Source organism: Bufo bufo, chromosome 7 (assembly GCF_905171765.1).
Source record: "Bufo bufo chromosome 7, aBufBuf1.1, whole genome shotgun sequence".
In the NCBI taxonomy this organism is placed as follows: Eukaryota; Metazoa; Chordata; class Amphibia; order Anura; family Bufonidae; genus Bufo; species Bufo bufo.
Window position 1 is genome coordinate 179230030 of NC_053395.1, and position 23159 is coordinate 179253188.

At 44.9% G+C, this 23159-nt stretch overlaps 1 protein-coding gene across 3 annotated transcripts in view; it reads left to right on the top strand.

Annotated features, from left to right (window-relative positions):
- PRKRA (protein activator of interferon induced protein kinase EIF2AK2) overlaps positions 1 to 20463 on the top strand; it is a 39878-nt gene extending 19415 nt beyond the window's left edge. For 2 of the 3 annotated variants that reach the window (XM_040440287.1, XM_040440289.1), the window contains 6 exons: positions 1813 to 1894; positions 2704 to 2788; positions 9686 to 9803; positions 16936 to 17033; positions 19560 to 19734; positions 20077 to 20463. In XM_040440287.1, coding sequence (XP_040296221.1) covers positions 1813 to 1894; positions 2704 to 2788; positions 9686 to 9803; positions 16936 to 17033; positions 19560 to 19734; positions 20077 to 20234 — 716 coding nt within the window. In that variant the 3' untranslated portion in view covers positions 20235 to 20463. The remainder of the gene's footprint in view (positions 1 to 1812; positions 1895 to 2703; positions 2789 to 9685; positions 9804 to 16935; positions 17034 to 19559; positions 19735 to 20076) is intronic. The other variant, XM_040440288.1, reaches the window with a different exon arrangement.
- Positions 20464 to 23159: the final 2696 nt, after the last annotated feature.

The window sequence follows — 23159 nt, forward strand, 5'->3', positions numbered from 1 at the left end:
CGGAGCAGGAGACTGTAACTGGGCCACAGCGGGCGAACAGAGCCTGGTAACTTTAAAGTCCGGGCCCATTTAAAATCCTCCCATCATTGGTGGCGCAGTGTGCCCGCCCCTCTCTCCTCATTGGTGGCGGTAGCGGCACAGGGGGAGGGAGATGCTGCCTCCTTCCCTGTGCTGCTGAGGGAACACTGAGAGCGCTGACCGCAGCGCGCTCATGTTCTGTGATACTAGACTGCGCAGCCCAGTATCGAAAAAATGGAAATCCCGGTATCGATACCAGGACAAAAGTATCGATTGGGTATTGAAATTCCGATACCCGCAACAACCCTACTATGTAGCAGTCTAATGTTCAAAGGGGACATCATCAGGATCCTTCTGTGTCCCATCTGCTCCACTACACAGTGACTTGTACATTATATATAAAAAAGGGAAGCCTAGATGAACCGTACTATCATTCTTTGACGTTTCTATGGAAAGATGAAGTTCTAGGAGAGCCTCATTCACCCGGAAAAGGACTGCTTCAGAAACGAGCAAGGAAGCCTCTGTCTGAGGCGGTCTTTGTATTGGTGCTGAATACTGGACAGGTGCTGGCTCCATATATTCAGGGAAGGAGGAAGCAACTGCCTGCCCACATGCTGTCGGGAAGTTGCCATGTCCTAGATGAGGGATCAGCAACCTCCGACACTCCAGCTGTTCTTAAACTACAACTCCCAGAATGCGCCATTCACTTCCCTTGGAGCTACAAGAGCAGATGAGCAAGTGTGCATATTTGGAGTTGTAGTGTCACAGCTGCTGGGGTGCCAGAGGTTGCTGACCCCTGTCCTAGGTGAACAGGATCTCCTCTTATATAATAGATGCACAATTTATTGCCCATCCACATGATAGGCGGTAAATTTGTGATCGGCAGGCGTCTGAGCGCTGGGGCCCCCACCTATTACAAGAACGAACGTCTGCAGTGTGAATGGAGAGGCAGTCTAGCATGAACATCGCCACTCCATTCAATTCTATGGTGCTGGTGAGATGGCAGAGTATGTCACGCTTCACTCATCATAGCGTTGGCAGCACACATGCTGAAATACCGCTCTATTGATTGAGATAGGGGAGTACAGCTCTGGGCTATGTACAATGGATGGAGCAGCAGGGGGCATGCTTGATCTGCCGCTCTTTAGGATAGGTGAATGGGACTCTGTTCTTAGGATCGGTAGGGTCTCAATGGTTGGACCCACCCCTATTGAGTGGGTAGAGATAACTTGTAGCACCAGGAATACCCCTTAAAGGGGTTGTCTCACTGCAGCAAATAGCATTTATTATGTAGAAAAAGTTAATACAAGGCACTCACTAATGTATTGTGATTAACCATATGGCTTCCTTCGCTGGCTGGATTCATTTTTTCATCATATTGTACGCTGCTCGTTTCCATGGTTATGACCACCCTGAAATCCAGCAGAAGTGTCCGCGCTTGCACACTATAGGAAAAGTACCAGCCTATGTGCACTCCCATGGTCCTGGCTACTAGAGGCCAGCACCTTTCCATATAGTGTGCAAGCACGACCACTGCTGATGGATTGCAGGGTGGTCGCAGTGTATAATGCGATGGGAAAATGAATCCAGCCAGCAAAGGAGGCAATATGGAAACTCACAATACATTAGTAAGGGCCTTGTATTAACTTTGATAAATTCCGTAGCTGAAGTGACACAATCTCTTTAAATGAAGAATAATGTTCTTAATGATTTCAGGATAATTTTATTTGGGACATACTAAAAAAAAGTCTTCCTGTTTGAGAAAAATTCTTGTTCCTTTTCTTCTTTTTCTAGGCGAGGGGCCTAGCAAGAAAGTAGCCAAACATAAAGCCGCCGAGTCAGCTTTGAACATACTGAGAGCAGATGCCAACTTGAAGTAAGATTTTTGTTTTTTTCAACATTTGTCTATGTAGGGATTAGCAGCCTCCAGCACTCTATCTGTTGTGAAACTACTACTCCCAGCATGATTTATTCCCTTCCATGGCAGTTCTGGGAACAGGCAAGCAAATGTGCACGGTGGGAGTTATAGTTTCACAACAGCTGGAGTGTCGGATGTTGCTGATCCCTAATGTAGCAGATTCTAGTGGGTCATGATTTGGGGAATACAATATCTCTTTAGGGTCCATTCACACGTCCGTGGTGTGTTGCGGACCCGCAACACACCCGGCCGGCACCCCCTATAGAAATGCCTATTCTTGTCCGCAGCTGCGGACAAGAATAGGACATGTTCTATCTCTTGCGGAGCTGCGGACCAGAAGATCAGGGCCGTGGTCCGCATCCATTCCGTCCCCATAGAGAATTAATGGGCCCGCACCTGTTCGGCAAAATTGCGGAACGGATGCGGACCCATTTGCAGACGTGTGAATGGAGCCTAAGGAGAGCGCCTTAGACGGTGTGTCATGTTACATTTAAAGGGTTTGTATACTTTTGCCCACTTCTGCCCTTCCAGCCTATGTAACTGGCCTGTCCTCACCTGGATACATCCGTCACTATTGTTATACGACCATTGTATTTGCTGTCAAGATGTATGTACTGTACATGACGCATCCAAGAAAAACTAGATTTTTATTTTATTTTATTTTTTTTATATTTTCTTTTGTACCTCATCTTAAGGTTAATACGTTGGTGTACATCAGTGTTATTCATATTCCGCTGTTACATGCCAACTCTTGTCTTAATTTACAGTTTACCTATGACAGAACCCATCACGAAAGATGTACCCAGACAACCAGCCAACCAAACTCAAGGCAATCCAATTGGTTCTTTACAGGTACCTATTTGTATTCATATTTATGGGAGGCGATGGATGTTACACTGATGTATTCCTTGCATACGTCACTGATGTGGGCAGCCAGTATAGCTTCCACACCTGATGCTAGGTAGAAGCAGAAGGCATTCGCTCAATCTGGATGAAAAGACTGTTTTCACTGGAGCCAGGTTTCAGTTGGGCAAATGCTGCATGCAGCGGTTTTTGTCCGGTCCTCAGCTGGCTGACAATTCAGCAGGACACTTCAGCGCTAATTAGGATACAACGCAGGAGATTTTATAACTTAATTTTGTAAGGTATGTGGCGCTACTGTGACCACATAGCCATACATTTAGAAAAGGGCTTGCATGTGCAAGTGGAGCTTGGGTGCAACAAGAGCAATGGTGACACCCTCATAGCACCAAAGGCCTAATTTATATATTAAGAAAAACTACCATAACTCGGGAACAGAGCCTCGGATCAACAAAAGAAAAACAGTGTTTTAATCAGGGGAACCACCGCCATGTGTCTGTGCAAACAAGGGATTCTCTTTAAGAGGTTAAAGATTGATAAAAGATTGCTGGCATGAATGGGACCTTGTTAGATCATTCCCAACTTCATAGATGTTGCATATCTTGAGGTGCGGAGAGACAGCAGTAAGCTGTATTAAGATCCTAATTATAGCGATAAGAAATAGCTGCAGTGTCAGGAAATGTTAACAATGCGGCCTCCGCTGCCCAACCATATGTATTACTAAACTGATCTACTTGGAGAGAGGGTGGCAAAATGCCACAGACCTACTTATTTATCCAGACGGCTTTTGGCAGCAGCCCCGTGACTTGGTCCAAATTCATATCTGACGTCCTACGACAGCAGGTCCTCTTCATGTTGAATTTGAGAAGGGCTTAAGCTCAGCTGCCATGCTCCTTGGCGCACAGGGATCCAGTGAGGAGCTCCGTGTACAGGAGCCAACAGCTTGTCTTCTGCTCTCCTCAGTATATGGCTTTCATCTTTTCTTCCTAGTGTCTTCTCCTTTCCTTCTTTGCATAGGTCGTTAAAGGGGTTATCCAAGACATACAATGCTCCCCCATATGCCGGGCCCCTCACATTGAATATACTTACCTGCCTCCCCGTGCCGCTCCTGGTCCCTGCACCGCAGCTGCGGCTTCTCCCTGTGCGCAGATGAAAAAAATCTGTTTTGGGAGGGGGGAGCAGGCAATTAGGGCTGAAGTGTATGGTCATTAAAGAGGTTGTCCTGCCATTTATATTGATGTCCTGTCGTCAGGATAGGGCATCAATATCTGATCGGTGGAGGTTAGACAACCGGCACCCCCACCGATCAGCTGTCTGAAGAGGAGGTGCTCCATGTGAGCACTTCCTGGTCATTACACTGCCCCTCGTGTCAGAAGTTACGGCGGTGCAGTGTAATGACAAGTACTTGTAGTTACACTACCCCGCCACTCCACAGGAGATGACATGTAGTGTAATGAAGAGAAAGCAGCGCTCGCATGGAGCGCCGCCTCCTCTTCAAACAGCTGATTTGACGATAGGGCATCAATATAAGGGCCTATTCACACATCCGTATGTATTTTGTGGATCCGCAAAACACTGACACCGGGCAATGTGCGGAGCGCACATCGCCGGCAATATAATAGAACATGCCTAATCTTGTCCGCAATTGCGGACAAGAATAGGACATGTTCTATTTTTTTCGGGAACGGAGTTGCGGAACCGGAATTGCGGGTCTGCATTTCCGGATCCGGGCAGCACATAGTGTGGCCCCATAGAAATAAATGGGTCCGCAATTCCGTTCCGCAATATGCGGAACAGAATTGTGGTCGTGTGAATGGAGACTAAATGACAGGACAACCCCCTTTAGATGTGACGTGTCCACTGGACTTATCCAGAACTGCCAGTGTCCAACTGAATCAGCATTAACCTAGTCCATCTTTACTTGATTGACATGGCTGGCCATCTCCTGTGTCATGCACTGGCCTCTTCAAACCTAGACAGGTGAAGACCAACATATACTGTAATTAAAGGCTATGTACACATTTTATTTTAATTTTTTTAATGATTGCATTTAAATATTTTCAATTGGCCTTTATTAAATATTGAGCCATTCTGTCACAAAGGGTTAACTGTTTTTCTTTTCTAACTGTTTAAATGGTACTTTCCCTTTTGTAGGTCATCTAATAAACCTTATCTGTAAACTACTAAGAGGTCATAATTTAGCCGCATTCTTGTCAGTAAGATAAGAACTGATCTATGAGTGTTCATAATGTCAGAGAGCAGAGGTAAGGCTACTTTCACACCAGCGTTAAAGTTTTCCGGTATTGAGTTCCATCACAGGGGCTCAATACCGGGAAAAAAAATGCTTCAGTTTTGTCCCAATGCTTTATGAATGGAGCCATCCGTTCAGGATCTCTTCAGTTCAGTCACTGTACAGTATTTGGCCGGAGAAAATACCGCAGCATGCTGCAGTATTTTTTTCCGCCCCAAATTCCAGAAAACTTGCCGGATCTGGCATTAATTTCCATTGAAATATATTAATGCCGGATCCAGTACCAAGTGTTCTGGAAAAAACGGATCCGGTTTGCCAGTCTGCGCATGCGCAGACCTTTAAATCTGTGAAAAAGATAAATACCGGATGACACCAGAGAGACGGATCCGGTATTGCAATGCATTTGTCAGACGGATCCGGAAACAAATGCTATCCGTTTGCATACGGATTTCCGGATCCGGAACTGCCTGTCGAAATCCAACAACGCTAGTGTGACAGGGGCCTAAGGAGCCCGTCTGCTCCCCAGATTACGGAAAAGACAGGAATTCCACAGGACGCTAGTAGAGCATCTCATCTATGTATGCAAAAAAGGATTCCATATTGTTAATAAAGACAAATTGAAAAAATTATTTTTAACTCAAAATAAGTACAATACAATAATAAAAAAAAATAGCCCTCATGGGTGTACATAGCCTTTAAAATTAAAATCTGTCCACAGCAGGGAATTGGCAGTGCCCACGTGGCGGGTCACCAAATTGCAGCTCATTAGCCAGATTTGGTGGCCCCCTTGGCAAAAGGCAATTCAGCAGGACACTTCAAAGCTCTTGATACGGCCAGCAGACATTCAGCACTCATTGGGATACAACGCAGGAGATTTTGTAACTTCATTTTGTAAGGTAGGTGGCGCTACTGTGGCCACAGCCATACATTTAGAAAGGGGCTTGAATGTGAAACAGCATGGGGGCGAAACCTGGTGACAGTTCCCTTTTAAGAAATTTTCCACCCATGCACATAATGTGGAGCATTATTGTCCCTAGTAGGGTGTGTTCAGACATGCTGGCATGGTTGCAGGCTTTAGGTGCAAATAATGTCCGGTGCTAGTAAATGGTGCGTCACAAAACTAGGGCTAGGCAACTTTGCCCAAAAAAAAAAAAAGCTTGATTATTTTCAATGTAAAGAGGATCTGTCACCTCTCCTGACATGTCTAATAGCTTCATGTACTCCCCATGTAATAACAATTCTGGAGCATCTATTCTTATGTCTGTATGTTGTGCCGTTCCTTTATTATTCCTGCTAGAAGTTATGAATGAATTGCTAGCAGTCTGCAGTAAGGGTACAGAGGGGAGGTAACTAGTTGGGGGTGTGTCCCTGCACAGTCTGACTATGGCAGCACTGATTGGATAGTCAGACTGTGCAGGGACACACCTCCAACTGGTTACCACCCTCTGTACCCTTACTGAAGGCTAAGAGCAATTCATTCATAACTTCTAGCAGGAATAATCAATTTGATCATATTTGAGTACCTATAACTTATCTTTTTTTTTTTTTTTGCCATGTGTTAATGGAAAAAACAAGCTGTTCCACCCCTTGGCTTTTGCACTTTAAATTTACGGCATTAACCCTTCAGCATAACTAGCGTGTTATTATACTCTGTCAGTACGATTTACAATGAAGCGGAAAAGGTATAGTTTTATGTGACTTTTACTAATTTTGCACAAAAAACAATAGTTTACATGGGCGCATTTCAAACAGGGCTGTGGAGTCAGTCGGAGGCAATTTTGGGTACCTGGAGTCGGAGTCGGCAAAAAATTAACAGACTCTGACTCCTACTAGATTCAAATTGGAATAAAAAATGTAAAAAAGCAAGTTTAAATGTCCGAATTCACAAAAAGTTATAATTAATTACCGTATTTTTCGCCCTATAAGACTCACCGGCCCATAAGACGCAACTAGGTTTTTGAGGAGGAAAATAAGAAAAAAAATATTTTGAACCAAAAGGTGTGCTTTTGGTGGGTTTTGAACTAATGGTGGTCTGTGGATGACACTGTTATGGGGGCATCTTATCTTATGTGTCATCCACAGATCCCCCCCCCCCTTCCCCATAAGTGTCCCTGTGTAGTGAATGGGGGCCGGCCTCTGTTTCTGTAATGGCAGCGGTGCCCGGTGCCTGCTTCATTCATAAAGTGGGCTGAGCAGGCGCGTGACGTAGTGAGTTACGCTACGAGCGCCCACCCGGCCTCCTGACTGCCAAGAAGTTAGTAAGTAGTACAGCGCTAGATTTAAGATGATTGGAATACTTTAACAATACCCACAAGTTAGATATGATTACCGTATACTACAGTGAGCGGGGCCCGGTGTAGAATACAGTCACTGCAACGGGCCCCGCTGCCATTACAGAAACAGATGCCAGCCCCTCCTCCCTCTCAGCCTATTCACCGGACGGTCACAGCATTCGCCCCCCATAAGACGCACTATTTTCCCCCCACTTTTGCGAAAAATACGGTACTTCTCTACTGCAAGAATAAAGGCCAATGCATGCAGTGCGTCACGTTACCGCAAAACGAACCCGTTAAGTGACCATGAAGAAGCATGCTTTTCATATGCTTCACTATATGGCACGCAACGCACAGTTAAGGAGCAGCAATACTTATACTTTCCATTGTGTTGTGTTCCGCTGTTACAGGGAACGCAACGCCCACGGTTAACCTCGCCTCTCACTGATAACTGATCAAGTAAATATGTTTTTTGCAGGACTAGACACTTGTATAAGTGAAGGGAATGGATAGTCAATAGTTCAAGACTGAAGCTGTAAACCATTTGAAAAACTGCTGTCATTCAGCTAAGGCTATAAAAACTTGTAAACTCAGATTGTTAGCTTAAAGGGTTTCTATCACTTTGTTTCACCTATTTAGCTTTCAGACACTAGCGATCCGCTAGTGTCTGCTTTATCTAACCATCCTAATATAACAGCTTATTGTCCTGCCGTTTAGCTAAAAAAATAACTTATATAGATATGCAAATGAGCCTCTAGGTGCTATGGGGGCGTGATTAGCACCTAGAGGCTCCGTCTACCTTAACAAACTGCCGCCGCCCAGCGCGTCCCTCCAGCCCGCCCATCTCCAGCTGAAGCGATCCTCTCCGTGCGCGTCTCTGTTCTGCGCATGCGCAGTGAATGTCTGATCGCTTCCCTGCTCAGACATCTCCACTGCGCCTGTTCCTCGGAGCACTATGACGTCATCGGCGCAGGCGCAGTGGAGATGTCTGAGCAGGGAAGCGATCAGACATTCACTGCGCATGCGCCGAATACGAGGAGCATCGCATTCCGGAGGAGATGGGCGGGCTGGAGGGACGCGCTGGGCGGCGGCAGTTTGTTAAGGTAGACGGAGCCTCTAGGTGCTAATCACGCCCCCATAGCACCTAGAGGCTCATTTGCATATCTATATAAGTTATTTTTTTAGCTAAACGGCAGGACAATAAGCTCTTATATTAGGATGGTTAGATAGAGCAGACACTAGCGGATCGCTAGTGTCTGAAAGCTCAATAGGTGAAACGAAGTGATAGAAACCCTTTAAACTTTAAACATGACTATGGGATTCTACTATGGAAATCATGTTTTACAATAAATGCCCCTTCCTGGATCCCCCCCCTGCCCTATCTTCAGCAGAAGATCAGCACACAAAGGAGAAGGCAGCAGCTTCCTAGCCAGTAGTTCTGTGGTAATGACATGTATGTTGCCTTTCTTTCCTTCAAGGAATGTATCAAATACATTCGCATATTAAATACAGAGGAGTTGGAGTCGGAGCATTTATCTACCGACTCTACAGCCCTGATTTCAAACGCCATAACTAGGGATGAGCGAATTTCTGATTTTGACGTTCGTGTGCGGGTTCGTGTTGTGGTATTTACGGAATTGCGTTATGGATTCAATTACCACGGACCATAATGCAATTCCATGATTGAGGCATTCCGTTATTCATTCCGTCATAATAGAAGTCTATGGGCTGCATAATGGATCAGTTTCCGTTATGCAGGAGAGAACTCCAGCATAACGGAAACCGGACGGATCTGTTATGCAGCCCATAGACTTCTATTATGACTGTGGCATTCCGTTATGAAATTGCGTTATGGTCTGTGGTAACGGAATCCATAACGCAATTCGGTAAATACCACAACACGAAGCGAAAACTAATTTCAAAATATGAAAGTCGCTCATCCCTAGCTTATTAAATTTTCCACAAACGTTGTTGTGTATGGGCTTTTTTGCAGGGCAAGATGCAGTTTTCATTGGTACCATTTTGGGGTAACTGGGATGCTGTGACCGTGGCATCTAGGAAGGTAAACGGCCAGGGTCAGAGTTACCTCAGATCAGGCCGTTACAGCGGGAGCCCGTAGTAGTAGTAAGTTGTGGGGGTGGGGAGGGGTACTGTCTGACATGTTGGTATGACATATGCTGTAAAGGCCAGATAAGCGATTACAGCGCAATGTCTGCACACTGATCAGTACCGTTGCTGGTAACATCCTGGCACATTATAGGAACGTCACTCATTTGAGTAAAACTTTTTGTTAAATTTTGATTTTGAAGAGAAGCCTATCGTCCCTCTGAGCTTTGCTTACTGTCTTCTGTCCTACTTTTCTAGGAGCTTGCCGTACAGAAAGGATGGCGACTACCTGAGTATTTTGTGTCTCAAGAAGCAGGACCACCTCACAAGAGAGAGTTCACCTTATCCTGCCGCGTAGAAAGTTTTGTAGAAACCGGTAAGGCCATCATTCTGTTTTGCTGCGGGCGCTCTTATGTTTTGAAGTGATAGGGTGATGCTTTGCACTGTACATACTGATATATATATATATATATATATATATATATATATATATATATATATAATCAAATAGAAAGCAGGACTGCACTCCAAAATGTGATGAAAAAATCAAAGCTGTTTATTCACCCATGTTATGGCAAAGTTTGTGACGTTTCAGCTCTTGCAAGCCTTTCTCAAGCATGGAGACAGTGAAAGTGAGCACATTTAAAGCATTACAAAAAGTGTTCCACCCATCAGGGTGTGGTTACAATCATCTTAAATTACAGACATGTGATACAATTATAAAGTGCATGTTTAGCATAGTGACTAGTGTTATACGTTCTATCATACCAGGATACCATCCCTCTTATATAGAACAAAATATATGTAGAACTTGTGTTCTTATTAGAATCATAAAACAGTGCAGACATACTGAATGGGGATCCCAGGAGTGAAATTCGGAAAGCCATGGAGCCCACATATACCATCATGCTCCCTATGCGTCTCGATCTCCTCAATGCGCATGCCCAGAGTAACAACATCATGTGAATCACAATGTCAAAATAGTGCGCATGCGCTCTATAGGGTAACATCTACCAGCGCCATTTTGGTTCAGGGAAGAATGCCCTAGATGTCCGCTCTATGTTCGTCACGTGAATAATAACCATACAGAGTATATACTCAAAGTCGTGACCATAGAACGGAACACATAGAAAATGTGCAGCAGACCGCAGCAGGGATCTCCTACAGGTGCCAGCATCAGGACCGGGATCCCCACCTCTCGGGAGGGACACCAGACCTTGGGGCCGTGTACGTCGGAGGGGGACATCTCCATGAGCCCCACCGACCTACCTAACCCACTTGCTGGAAAAAGCGGTCATAGAGGGATTGTCCCTCAACATATACAGAAAACAGCATCGCACTGTAGCTTAATAATGTCTCTGGAATAGCGCATGTACGATAGGACACTGTAGTTGGTACTGGGCTGCATCGCTTCCAACAAATTAAAGTCCAGGGATCCGCATCCAGCATCGTGAGGGTTAAAAATTCTAAAAGGCAAGAAAAAATATATATAAGTTTCCAACTTTATACTCTATTACGTTTGCAGTTGTATATAGTACTTTCACAATTCTCCGACACTATTACAAGTATGGGGAAAGTGTAACACATAAATGCATGGAAAAAGGGGGCAAGCAACAGATTACTAGGCACCTATCTGAACTCTACATTTAATCCTCTGGGGTGCAAGCTATCTAAATCATAAATCTACCGCAATTCCCTTTTCTTGAGAATAGCTAGACGGTCTCCACCTCTCCTAGGAAGTTCGACATGGTCCAGTATCCAGCATCTTAGATCCCGCTCAGTGTGCCCAAGGGATCCAAAATGCCTGGAGACCGGAAGATCAGCACGTTTTTTTCTTATTGAATTCCTGTGATTGTTCAGTCTTAGTTTTAATTCTGTGGACGTTTCCCCAATATATATTAGGTTACACGGGCATGCTAGCACATAAATTACATAAGAAAATGAACAATTTAAATGGAACTTGATGGGATATTCTTTGTGTAGAGGGATGTATGAAGGATCTAGCTTTGCATATATAGCGACAGTTGACGCAATTGAGACACGGATAGCAGCCATGTCCCGATTTAGACAATGTTCGCTGTACGCTAATTTTCTTAGGGCCTACATCCGCTCTAACCAAGTGGTCCTTGAGGTTTTTACTTTTTCGATATGATAAAAGGGGAGGAGACTTCAGTTCAGGTACATCTTTGATTGACCTGCCGAGGATGCTCCAATTGTCCTTGAGGATACGTCCCATCTCCACACTACACTCAGAGTATGTGGACATGAAAGGTATCCTCCGGATTTTCTGTGAGGCAGATGAAGTTTTTTTGGGGCTATTGAGTAAAATCTCATTTTTTTGATCATCCAGCAATCGGTGGGGGTAACCCCGTTCCCTAAATCTACCTGTCATCATATCCAATGTAGATACTAACTCAGTCTGTTGTGATATAATGCGTTTAGCACGTAAGAATTGTGAGTGCGGTAAGTGTTTGATTAAACTACGAGGATGACTACTTTCGTATCGTAGGATAGTGTTCCTGTCAGTTGGCTTGATGTATAGGCCTGTATTAATCAAACCATCAACCAATCTGACATTGGTGTCAAGAAAGGATAATTCTGTCTTGGAATAGGACACAGTATATTGGAGGTCAGGATCGATACTATTCAGATATGTATGGAACTCAACCAATTGTGTTTCTGTACCTGACCACAGGAGGAAGACGTCATCTATGTACCGCCACCACCCAATGACATATTGGAAGTGGTGGGATACATAGATGAAGTCCTCCTCCATGTGCCGCATGTAGATATTTGCGTACGTTGGGGCCACATTGGACCCCATCGCAACGCCACGTTTTTGACTGAAAAAGGTGTCCTGGAAAAGAAAATAATTATTTTCCAGAATAAGCCTCAGCAGGATATTAATAAAATATTTTGAATGTTGTGTGATGGACGACCCATCCAGATATTTGTTGACAGCAGAAATGCCCTTCTCGTGTCCTATTGACGTGTACAAAGATACAACGTCAAAGGACACGAGAGTAGCAGTCTGTACATCTGCAGCATCAACAGATTTCAATTGTTGCAAAAAATGCCCAGTGTCCTGAATATTTGACTTTCCAGCCGTCGAAAATTCTCGCAGGATCCTATCAAGAAACATAGCGATTCTACTAAACACAGAATCAGTACCAGAAACAATGGGGCGACCGGGGGGGTCCACAAGGGTTTTGTGGACTTTGGGCAATATATATAAAACTGGAGTAACGGGAGAAGTAACCGTTAAATACTCCCTTAGCCCTTCATCAATGATGCCCCCGGCCACCGCATCGGACAAAATATTTTTGATGGTATTCATAATCTGAAATTTAGGATCATTCTGCAGCACACCATACACATCTACATCACACAGTTGGCGTTCAATTTCTTTTACATAATTACATGTATCAAGAACAACCACTCCACCCCCTTTATCAGCGGGTTTAATGGTTAACTGGGGGTTGTTCCTGAGTTCAGATAGTGCCTCTATTTCAGCAGTTGTCAGATTGGGTTTATTTAATCTCGCTGCATCACCAAAACGGGATTTTAGCTCTCTGACATCCCTTTTAACTGCGGAAATGTAGGCCTCTATAGCAGGTTCATCCACATAGGGGAGAAAGGTACTTTTATTCATTAGACCCAATTTCTTGAGCGAAAATTCACTCGAGTGTGTTAGTGTATCAGCAGTATGACCCTTTAAAAAACACCTTCAACTTAATTGACCGAAAAAAATCATTTAGATCCATTTCTAGATCGAACCAATTCACCTTGGAGTTTGGGCAAAATGTAAGCCCTTTGGAGAGGACACTGTGTTGGGCTGCAGTCAATTCAACTGAAGATAGATTGAACACTATTGTCTTTCTCTGGGGCAATACTTTCGTCGATTGTTGTCTGGTCCGGTTGTATCGCTGCTTTCCCTTTTCGTTTATACCTGCGGCCTCCTCGCCTGGTTCTTGATCCTTTCCTTTTGTGTCTAGACTGTCCCCTAAAAAAGATTTCTCCTCATCTGGGGGTAATTGCATAAATCTCCTACTTTTTTTTTATTGTTGCGGTTGGAGCCCATAGATGGTATATCAGATTGCCATGTATATATGTCGCCTCGTTTATAATCATCTGCGTCACGCACCCATTTACTCCTTTTGCCCTCCTCCAATTCCATCTGTAATTTATTGAGTTGGTCTTTAATTTCCTCTTTATATTGCGCCAGTTCATCCACGGATGATTGCACCTGCAAGGCCCTTTCAACATCCAACAGTTCGTCCGTAAGTGAAGCAACCTCTAATTGTAAAAACTCAATGTTGAGTAATATATAATCCAATGAGTATCTATTTGATAATGCTTCAAACCGTTTGCAAAACAAATCATTACTGGGAAAGAGGTTAGGGCGTAAATTTGAGCGCATGCCTCTAGGAATCTTTTTCTCTTTAAAGTACTGTCCCAGTGTAGCCATGTGTAGTCTCATGGAAATAAGGCGTTTAGAGATGGTTAAATACTTGCGTTTAAGTTCCTTGGCCGTAGGTGCCTGCAGAAAAGAAGCATCACCCTCGATTCCACGCATGATGCGGTCGACCTCCTCCACAGTAAAAGTGCCGCCATAAGGTGTTTCCGTATTAGACATGTTGTATACTTTAAGGTGTGCTCACTCACGGTGCCGAGTATATGAAAAAAGAAAGTCCAACGGGAGCACCAACCTGACAAGCGGGTGCAATGCACCCGCTTGTCAGGTTGGTGCTCCCGTTGGACTTTCTTTTTATATATATATATATCAGTATCATCCTGCTTTTTTTTTTTTTTATAAAGTGGGGTTTTCACACTTTAAGGGTCCATTAACACGTCCGTGTGTGTTTTGTGGATCCGCAAAACACGGACATCGGCGATGTGCGTCCTGCATTTTGCAGACCGCACATCGCCGGCACTTAATAGAAAATGCCTATTCTTGTCCGCAAGAATAGGACATGTTCTATTTTTTTCGGGATCGGAATTGCGGACAAGAATAGGACATGTTCTATTTTTTTCGGGATCGGAATTGCGGACCCGGAAGTGCGGATCCGCAATTCCAGCCCATAAAAATGAATGGGTCCGCAATTCCATTCCGCAAAATGCGGAACGAAATTGCGGACGTGTGAAAGGACCCAAAGGGGTTGTCAAAGTTATATTTATTGATGACCTATCCTCAGGGTAGGTCATCAATATCAGATTGGCTGGGGTCCGACACCCGGCACCCCTGCCAATCAGCTGTTTGAAGAGAAGGCACGCGCTGTGTCAGCGCCGCCTCCTCTTCACTGTTTACTTTCTCGCAGTTGCATCTGCAGCAGTGAGCAGGTGTAATTACACCCAAGCTGTCCCATTCATTTCAATGGGACAGATCACTCCTATACAAGTGTATGGGAACGATCCGTCCCATTGAAATGAATAGGACTGTTAGGTGTAATTACAGCTGCGCACTGCTGCACATGCAACGGCAAGAAGGTAAACTGTGAAGAGGCGACGGCGCTGGCACGGCGCGCGCCTTCTCTTGAAACAGCTGATCGGGGTGGGTGCCGGGTGTCAGACCCCCGCCAATCTGATATTAATGACCTATCCTGATCCTGAGGATAGGTCATCAATAAATATAACTTGGACAACCCCTTTAACAAGCAGAGAACATCTGACTAACCCGTCAGTGTATCCAGTAGCTTGTAACGGTCTCTATACGCACTCGTTATACAGCGCAGAATCTGTCAGTAGCACTTCTTTATTTCATTTACCGTATTTTTCACCCTATAAGACGCACCTAGGTTTTTGGGGAGGAAAATAAGAAAAAAAATATTTTTAACCAAAAGGTGTGCTTTTGGTGGGTTTGAAACTAATGGTGGTCTGTGGATGGCACTATTACTGGGGATCTGTGAAGGACACTGTTATGGGGGATCTGTGGATGACGGACACTGTTGGGGGGGAGATCTGTGGCTGGCACTGTTACAGGGGGGGAGATCTGTGGCTGGCACTGTTACAGGGGGGGATCTGTGGCTGGCACTGTTACGGGGGGGGGGGGGATCTGTGGCTGGCACTGTTACAGGGGGGGGATCTGTGGTTGGCACTGTTATGGGGGGGGGGGGGGATCTGTGGTTGGCACTGTTATGGGGGGGGGGGGGGATCTGTGGTTGGCACTGTTACGGTTGGGGGGGGGGGGGGGGGAGGAATCTGTGGTTGGCACTATATATGTACCATCCACAGCCCCCCCCCCCCAAGCCCATAACTGTGCCATCCACAGATGTCCCCCATAAAAATGTCATCCACAGATTCCCCCCGCCGCTCCAGTATACGAATATAAAATGTCTTATTCAATTAATAGTTATTAAACATGCCCCCTCACTCCTAATAGTACCTTACATCCTAACCGTTTCAGTACAATGCCGGCAAGCCGGGCGGCCGGCGCGTCCCTCAGTGACGTCACTTGCCTGCGCCGCCTGCTTCATTCATGAAGTAGGCGGCGCAGGCACGTGACATCAGGGAGTTACGATGCCGCCCGCCCGGCCTGCCTGTCTGCATTCTACTAAAGCGGTTAGGATGTAAGGTACTATTAGGAGTGAGGGGGCATGTTTAATAACTATTAATTGAATAAGACATCTTATATTAGTATACTGGAGCGGCGGGGCTATAGTACACTGACTGCACCGCCCCGCCGCTATTGCCGGCCCCCAGCTCCTCCTCCCAGTCCCTCCCCGATCGCTCGTACATTGCAGCTTGCGATGTAAAACTGACAGCATTCGCCCCATTATTATTATTATTATTATTATTATTATTATTATTATTATTATTTATTATTATTTATTATTAAAGCGCCATTCATTCCATAGCGCTATACATGTGATAAGCGGTGCACATACATAATACAGACAATTGCACTAATCATAAACAAGACAAGTTACAAACTGGTACAAAAGGAGAGAGCGCCCTGCCCGTGAGGGCTTACAATCTACATGAATGGGAGAAGGACACAGTAGGTGAGGGTGAAGCTGGTCATGGCGGTATAGAGGCAGCAGGGTCACTGGTTGTAGGCTTGTCTGAAGAGGTGGGTTTTCAGGTTTCTTTTGAAGGATTCCAATGTAGGTGAGAGTCTGATATGTTGGGGTAGCGAGTTCCAGAGTATGGGGGATGCATGGGAGAAATCTTGGAGTCGATTGTGGGAAGAGGCGATAAGAGGAGAGAAGGAGGTTTTGTGAGGATCGGAGAGTGCGTGTGGGGATGTATCGGGAAAGTAGCTCCGAGATGTAGGGAGGGGACAGGTTATGGACGGCCTTGTATGTATTTGTTAGCCCCATAAGACGCAAGGGCATTTCTCCCCTATTTTAGAGGGAGAAAGTGTGTCTTATGGGGCGAAAAATACGGTAGATTGCAAATGCCGTATGTATTGTTCTTGTTGGGTTCACGTTATATTTTTTTTTATATATATATTTAAGAGATGTAATATGGTAATGTTATTTCTTATGTTTTTTTTTTTCTCACTCCAGGTTCTGGCACATCGAAAAAGGTGGCAAAGAAGATAGCAGCGGAGAAATTGCTCGCCAAACTAAAAAGCATTCCAGCTGACAGTATCAATATATCTTTAGTGAGTGTTCAGAGGATATATTTTCTCACATACCACGTGAAAACATTGCTTAGGTTATGTCCCCGTGGACTTTTATTCGGCTAATCTGCAGCGTTGTACAGTAGCAGCCAAGTGGAGGAGATTTTAACCAATGGCCGACTGGGACGAGCCTCCCTAGCATCATAGGTGGCGCAGCTGGCGCTAGGGAGGCTCGTCCCCGCCTGCCATTGTGGATGTTTTCATCCGCGCATGGGGAGAAGCTGCAGGAGTGGCGCAGAGAGCTTGGGTGGCTTTTTTTTTTTTTTAGGATAGGGTAACCCCTTTAAAGGAATTTTCCAGGCGAATAATTCTTTTTAGAAACAAGTCTGAATGGATTAAAGAGGACCTGTCGCGTCTCCTGCCATGTCTGTTTTAGTAACTACTTGTATTTTACATGTAATAATTCTAGAACATCTGTTATAATTCTGTGTTGTGCCATTCCTGTATTATTCCTGTATGAATGAATTACTAGCAGTCTGCAGTAAAGGTACAGCTGGGTGTTACTAGTGGGGGGGGGGGGGGGGGGGGCGCAGACTGCTGGAAGTTCATCTAGTAGAAATAATAAAGGAATAGCACAACACAAAGTCTTAAGAATAGATGCTCTTGAATTATTACAGGGAGGTGGCAAGTAATTACTAAAACAGACATGTCAGGAGCGGGGACAGAGCCTCGTCAAACATAAAAAATATGATTACAGAAAAAAATAAATGATCTCCTGCTCTTCGAACTCTGTTGCAATCCCTGCTGTTCCAGGCTTGATGCAAAGGGAAGTGGCTTGGACTGACTGCTTAGACAGTTAGTGGCCAAGACTGGTCGTCTCCTGTGCATTTCAAAGGTTAAAATCCACCACTTTCATGCTACAATTGCAGTCTGCATGTCAATTTCCGGCAGATACTTTAAACAGTGTGTGGTTGAGAGTCGTTAAAGGGGTGTTCTGGTTGGTATAAGCTATCCACAGGATAGAGGATAACTTTAAGGGGGTTCTCTCGCTTCAGTAAATGGCATTTATCATGTAGAGAAAGTTAATACACAAACCACTTACTGATGTATTGGGATTGTCCATATTGCCTCCTTTTCTGGCTGGATTCCTATTTCCATCACATTCTACACTGCTGGTTTCCATGGTTACGACCACCCTGCCATCCAGGAGCAGTGGTCGTGCTTGTACACTATAGGAAAAAGTGCCGGCCTGTCTGGGGCCAGGACTGTGGGAGCGCACATAGGCTGGTGCTTTTTCCTATAGTTTGCAAGCATGGTCACCGCCGATGGATTGCAGGGTGGTTGTAACCATGGAAACGAGCAGTGTATAATGTGATGGAAAAATGCCCATATTGCCTCCTTTGCTGGCTAGAGTCAATCACAATACATTAGTAAATGCCTTGTATTAACTATCTCTACATGATAAATGCTCAAGTGAGACAACCCCTTAAAGATCGGCCATGCCGGTCATTTCAGGTGAGCTGCAGGGGGTACGAGGCCCCCGCTCTTGTACTGCTGGGATCTCCACCGATGGATAGGGGATAACATGTACCAACCAGAATACCTTTTTAAGGCTACTTTCAGATATGTCATTGAACGCCAGTAGTCTGTTCCAGCAGAGGAAGAGACTGTGTAGCCAGATACATCCACATACCACCTCATCCCGATTGACTGTAATGGTATCCAGCAGGTTTTTGACATAAATGTCCTGCAGGACTCTGTCTGACTGAAAACCAGCATTTCTGCTGAAAACCCGTTGTATCCCATTATAGTCGATGGGGATCTGGTGGTGTGCGGCCATGTCCAGGTAGCCCAGATTACGGTAATGCCAGCAGTCTGAATTGTAATCTGCTGGACCAGACTCCCGAAGTTCAGTGATGGAGATGTGAATGTAGCCTGACATAACGTGTGGCAGACTATATCCCACATGTGGACGTGCTCTTAATTTTCTGTTGCTCCCTAAGGGTCTTTTCACACGTCCGTAGTGTATTGCAGGTACCTAAATACACCTGGCCGGCACCCCCATAGAACTGCCTATTCTTGTCCGCAATTGTGCACAAGAATAAGACATGTTCTATTTTTTTTTTTTTCGGGCGCCGCGGACTGGAAGATCGGGCCGCGCTCCGGAAATGCTGTCCGCATCTCTTCCCGCCCCTTAGAGAATGAATGGGTCCGGATTCGTTGCGGAACGGATCCGGACCCATTCTACAGACGTGTGAATGGACCCTAATACCAGTTTAATTATTTCTCCGTTTTCAATATGTAATGTGATTGTATGTCGGCTGACCCTACCATCTGTTTGTTGGTGGTGGCCACAGTAAGTCTTTATTTTACAACTTGTCTTTCCCACTCTTCTTAAAAAGTATAGTCAACTAAAAAAAAGCTATACAGATGCATGCCTCCCATATGTATGCTAGAGAGGGTCACACTCTTGGCATACAGTGTCCATTACACGCTATGGATATGCTCTGCATATACATCGTTTTTTTGTTTTTTTTTCTACGTTAACAATTTTCTTCGTCATTTTAGAAGAAACCTGTTGGCAATAATCCTGGATGTACCTGGGAATCCCTAAAAAATTCTTCTGGTGAGAAAATAAACCTGCTGAAAAGAAGTCCGCTAAGTATTCCTAACACAGACTATGTGAACATGCTGACCGAGGTGGCAGAAGAGCAAGATTTTCGCGTTTCCTACATGGATATAGGTAAGGCAGTACCCAGATAAACCCTGGTGAGGAACATCAAGACAGGTGGTCTTCCCTGTCTCCTGTAACCAAATCCAACAAGAGCTTATTCACACGGGCAGGTCTGATTATTTTTTTTTTCCTATCTGCTAAAAAAACGGATCTGTAAAAAAGCAGATGGCGTCCTTGTGCGTTCCGTTTTTTTAGAAAGAGCTATTCTCATCTTCAACTACAAAACAGAATAAGACATGCAGAGAGTATTGAGGATAGGACACATGTGCTCTGTTACAGGGCTGTATGAGCGTACCAGTGTCGGCTGCCATACAAGTACATAGTAACCGTATCATTGTGCTTCTGTTGCAGAGGAATTGAGCGTTAATGGGCAGTACCAGTGTCTGGCTGAACTGTCCACCAACCCAATCACCATTTGTCACGGAACCGGGCTTTCGTGTGGCAATGCTCACAATGATGCTGCCCACAATGCACTGCAGTACTTAAAAATCATGGCGGGAAGAAAATGAAAACGGATGGAACAAAAATGAAGACTGAAGCCTTCGCTTCCTACCTCTCCTTGTCCCCTGCCATTTACATGACTCGTTGAAATGGTCACTCTAAAAAGGAAGAATAATTGTCACGGTTCTGGATCACTCCATCCTAAGTATTATTCTGCATTATGCTTTCAGTTTGACACCAAGAATATGTGGTATGAATTTTCAATTTGTTTTAATGTTATTAAATTGGAGAAACCAGTGTGTTTTTTTTTGTTTGGTTTATTTGGGGGGTATTTTCTTTCTTGGCAATGGGATGGTCATCAGTTTTATGGGGATGATTTAGGCCCCATTCACACGAATGTGGGGCCGCCGTGCCCGTGTTGCAGACCGCAAATCTCAAAGGGCATGTGCATAGTGACCAATTGACTTCAATCGGTCCGCAAGATGCAGTGGAAGATTAGACACGGTCTATCTTCTGCAGTACGGAGGCACGGACCCAGAGGCCCACAAAGGGTTTCCATGGGTTTGGGTCCGTGCCACCGTACCGCGGAAGATAGACAATGTCCAATCTTTCACCGCATCTTGCAGATTGGAGTGCACATGGCCAAGACCTGTGGTTTGCGATTCGCAACACAGGCTTGGCAGCCCCACGGTCATTTGAATGGAGCTGAAGGGAAACCTTGCGGAATGAATGCGGTTTTTCTAAGCGGATTCACGTGCAGAAAAACTGCAGCGAAATACAGTCCCAGCAAAGTGTATGAGATTACACAAATCACATGTGTACTTTGCAGATTTTTTTTGTGCAGTTTCTTTGGTCCCTGCCTGAATGGTAATGTGCTGGATGAATTAGGTCATGGATGGTGCTTATTTATCCACCACCACTCCCATCACTCTGCCTAGTTCCTTAATTCTGCAGAAACAAAATCTCTGTGGTTAAATGTGATGGAATATATCACTTCAAGTGTACAGGGATGAGCTGCAGCATCCAACCCAGCCCGGGCTGTTTCTTGGGGGCGAAGAAAAAAAATAAAGCCCTTTAGTCTTATCTCGGACAATTTCTATGATTATGCTGGTGCATCTAGCATAGACTCACATTAAACTACTGCCCCTATCCTCCAGTGACCTTATTGGTAAAGTTTGCAAGCTCCGGTATCCATTCGGGTCAGCTGTGCTTTTACCTTAAGGGCTCATGCCTACGGATATAAGGGCTCCGTGCTGTGGACTGCATGGGCACTGGCCGTGTGCACTCCGGATGTAGACCCGTTGACTTGAATGGGTCCGCAATCCACAAGATACGGCAAAAGTTAGGGCATGTCTTTTGCAGTGTGGAGGCACGGATCTGAAAGCCCACGGAATCGCTTTTTAGTGTAGTTCTATGTTTCGTTGCAGCTTTCTGTGTCGTGACATCATTTTTGGATGGATTTAACTCGTATAGAAATGAAGCACTTAAAGTATTTGATTTGCTGGGCATACCCATTATTCAGTAATGTGCATATGTATAGCGCCTCCAGCTGTTTATATTTTATTTTGTCCACTTCACTGAGATGGTCGCACGCACTCAGTTTAAATCTTCAACCGCCACCAGCCATATCTTTTCTTAGAAGCTGTGACCGTTACAGGGGGAGAGCTACTGCAGAAAGGACATATGTGGGTTGGATTTTATGTACTGGAATTCGCTACTAATATTAATGAATAGAGCTATTCACAGGGGTGTATAATTTTCGTCAGTATTCGAAATCTGCAGCATATCCCAGTTTTGTGCGGATCTGTTTCCAAATATGCCTATTGCAGTCTATGGGAGTGCATAAAAAATGCATGTAAATCCTGATGACAATACAGATGGTACAATATATCATCAGGAATCTGTGCGTATTCCAGAGCCAGAATATTAACGGATTTCAATACGCCTGTGTGAAAGCGGCCATAGGCAGATAGCTGCAGCAGAAAGGAGCTACCAGCTTGAAATAAATCTAGCAAATGGGGAGATCTCTGGGTCCATGTGAGGTACAGGGCTGTTTGTTAGAAAGATTTTTTTTAAATAAATAACATCAGTCCTAACCCCTAAAGCTACAGGACGTGCGGTGTGTTGGAGGGAGCTGTAAGATCAGATTATACTATGTATATTGAAGCAGCTGCATATTCACCGTACAGCTAGGGGCTTTACATATCCATGGAGCACCCTGCGGTACATACAGTAGAGCTCCAGCCTCCCCCCACGTACTTGGCATTCGGCCGAGAACACGGTGTTATGTTGACATGACGCGGATGGTGGAGACGCTCTGCAGCGTGTACCAGTCCTCTACATCCAGTGTAATCTTTCAGCACATGAATTACTATATATAGGCAGCCATGATCTGATAGAGTGCAGCTGCTGCATTGGTGTCATTCAGGGTTCGTAAAGGACAGAAATGTACCAACTGAGCGAGGGAACCTGTAATCACACGAGGGCTGTAAAAAAAAATCCTGGATGAATGAAGCAAAAATGTACCCTAAGGCAAAAGATCTGATAATATTTTCTGACTTTGCTTTTGATCCTTTAGGAATTTTGTTTCCTCTTATGGAGGCTCAAAAAAAAAAAACTTGCCTACACTAGTGTCATTTTCGGACGGGTACCCTGCTCATGTTTCCTCTCTGGCAGACTTGGCACAGAGTATATTTCAGGGTCGCTGGCTGGTGATATCAAATAATACTTAGAGAAAGGTTTATTAACCCCCCCCCCCCTGCGTTGCCGGAGAACGCGCCTGAATTATGACTATGTATAGGTCTCATCGTAAATTAGGCGCGTGCTCAGCCAGTCCGTGTGCCTGGAGTAGTTTCTTGGCCTAAATGTTTGTGAATTTGCCGGGGATAATGGCTTGACCCCTCTGCCATACCCCCACCACTCCCCAGTGGGGTGTGAAAACGCAGTGCACAATGAAATATTGTCACACTTAAAGAGGACCTTTCACTAGAATA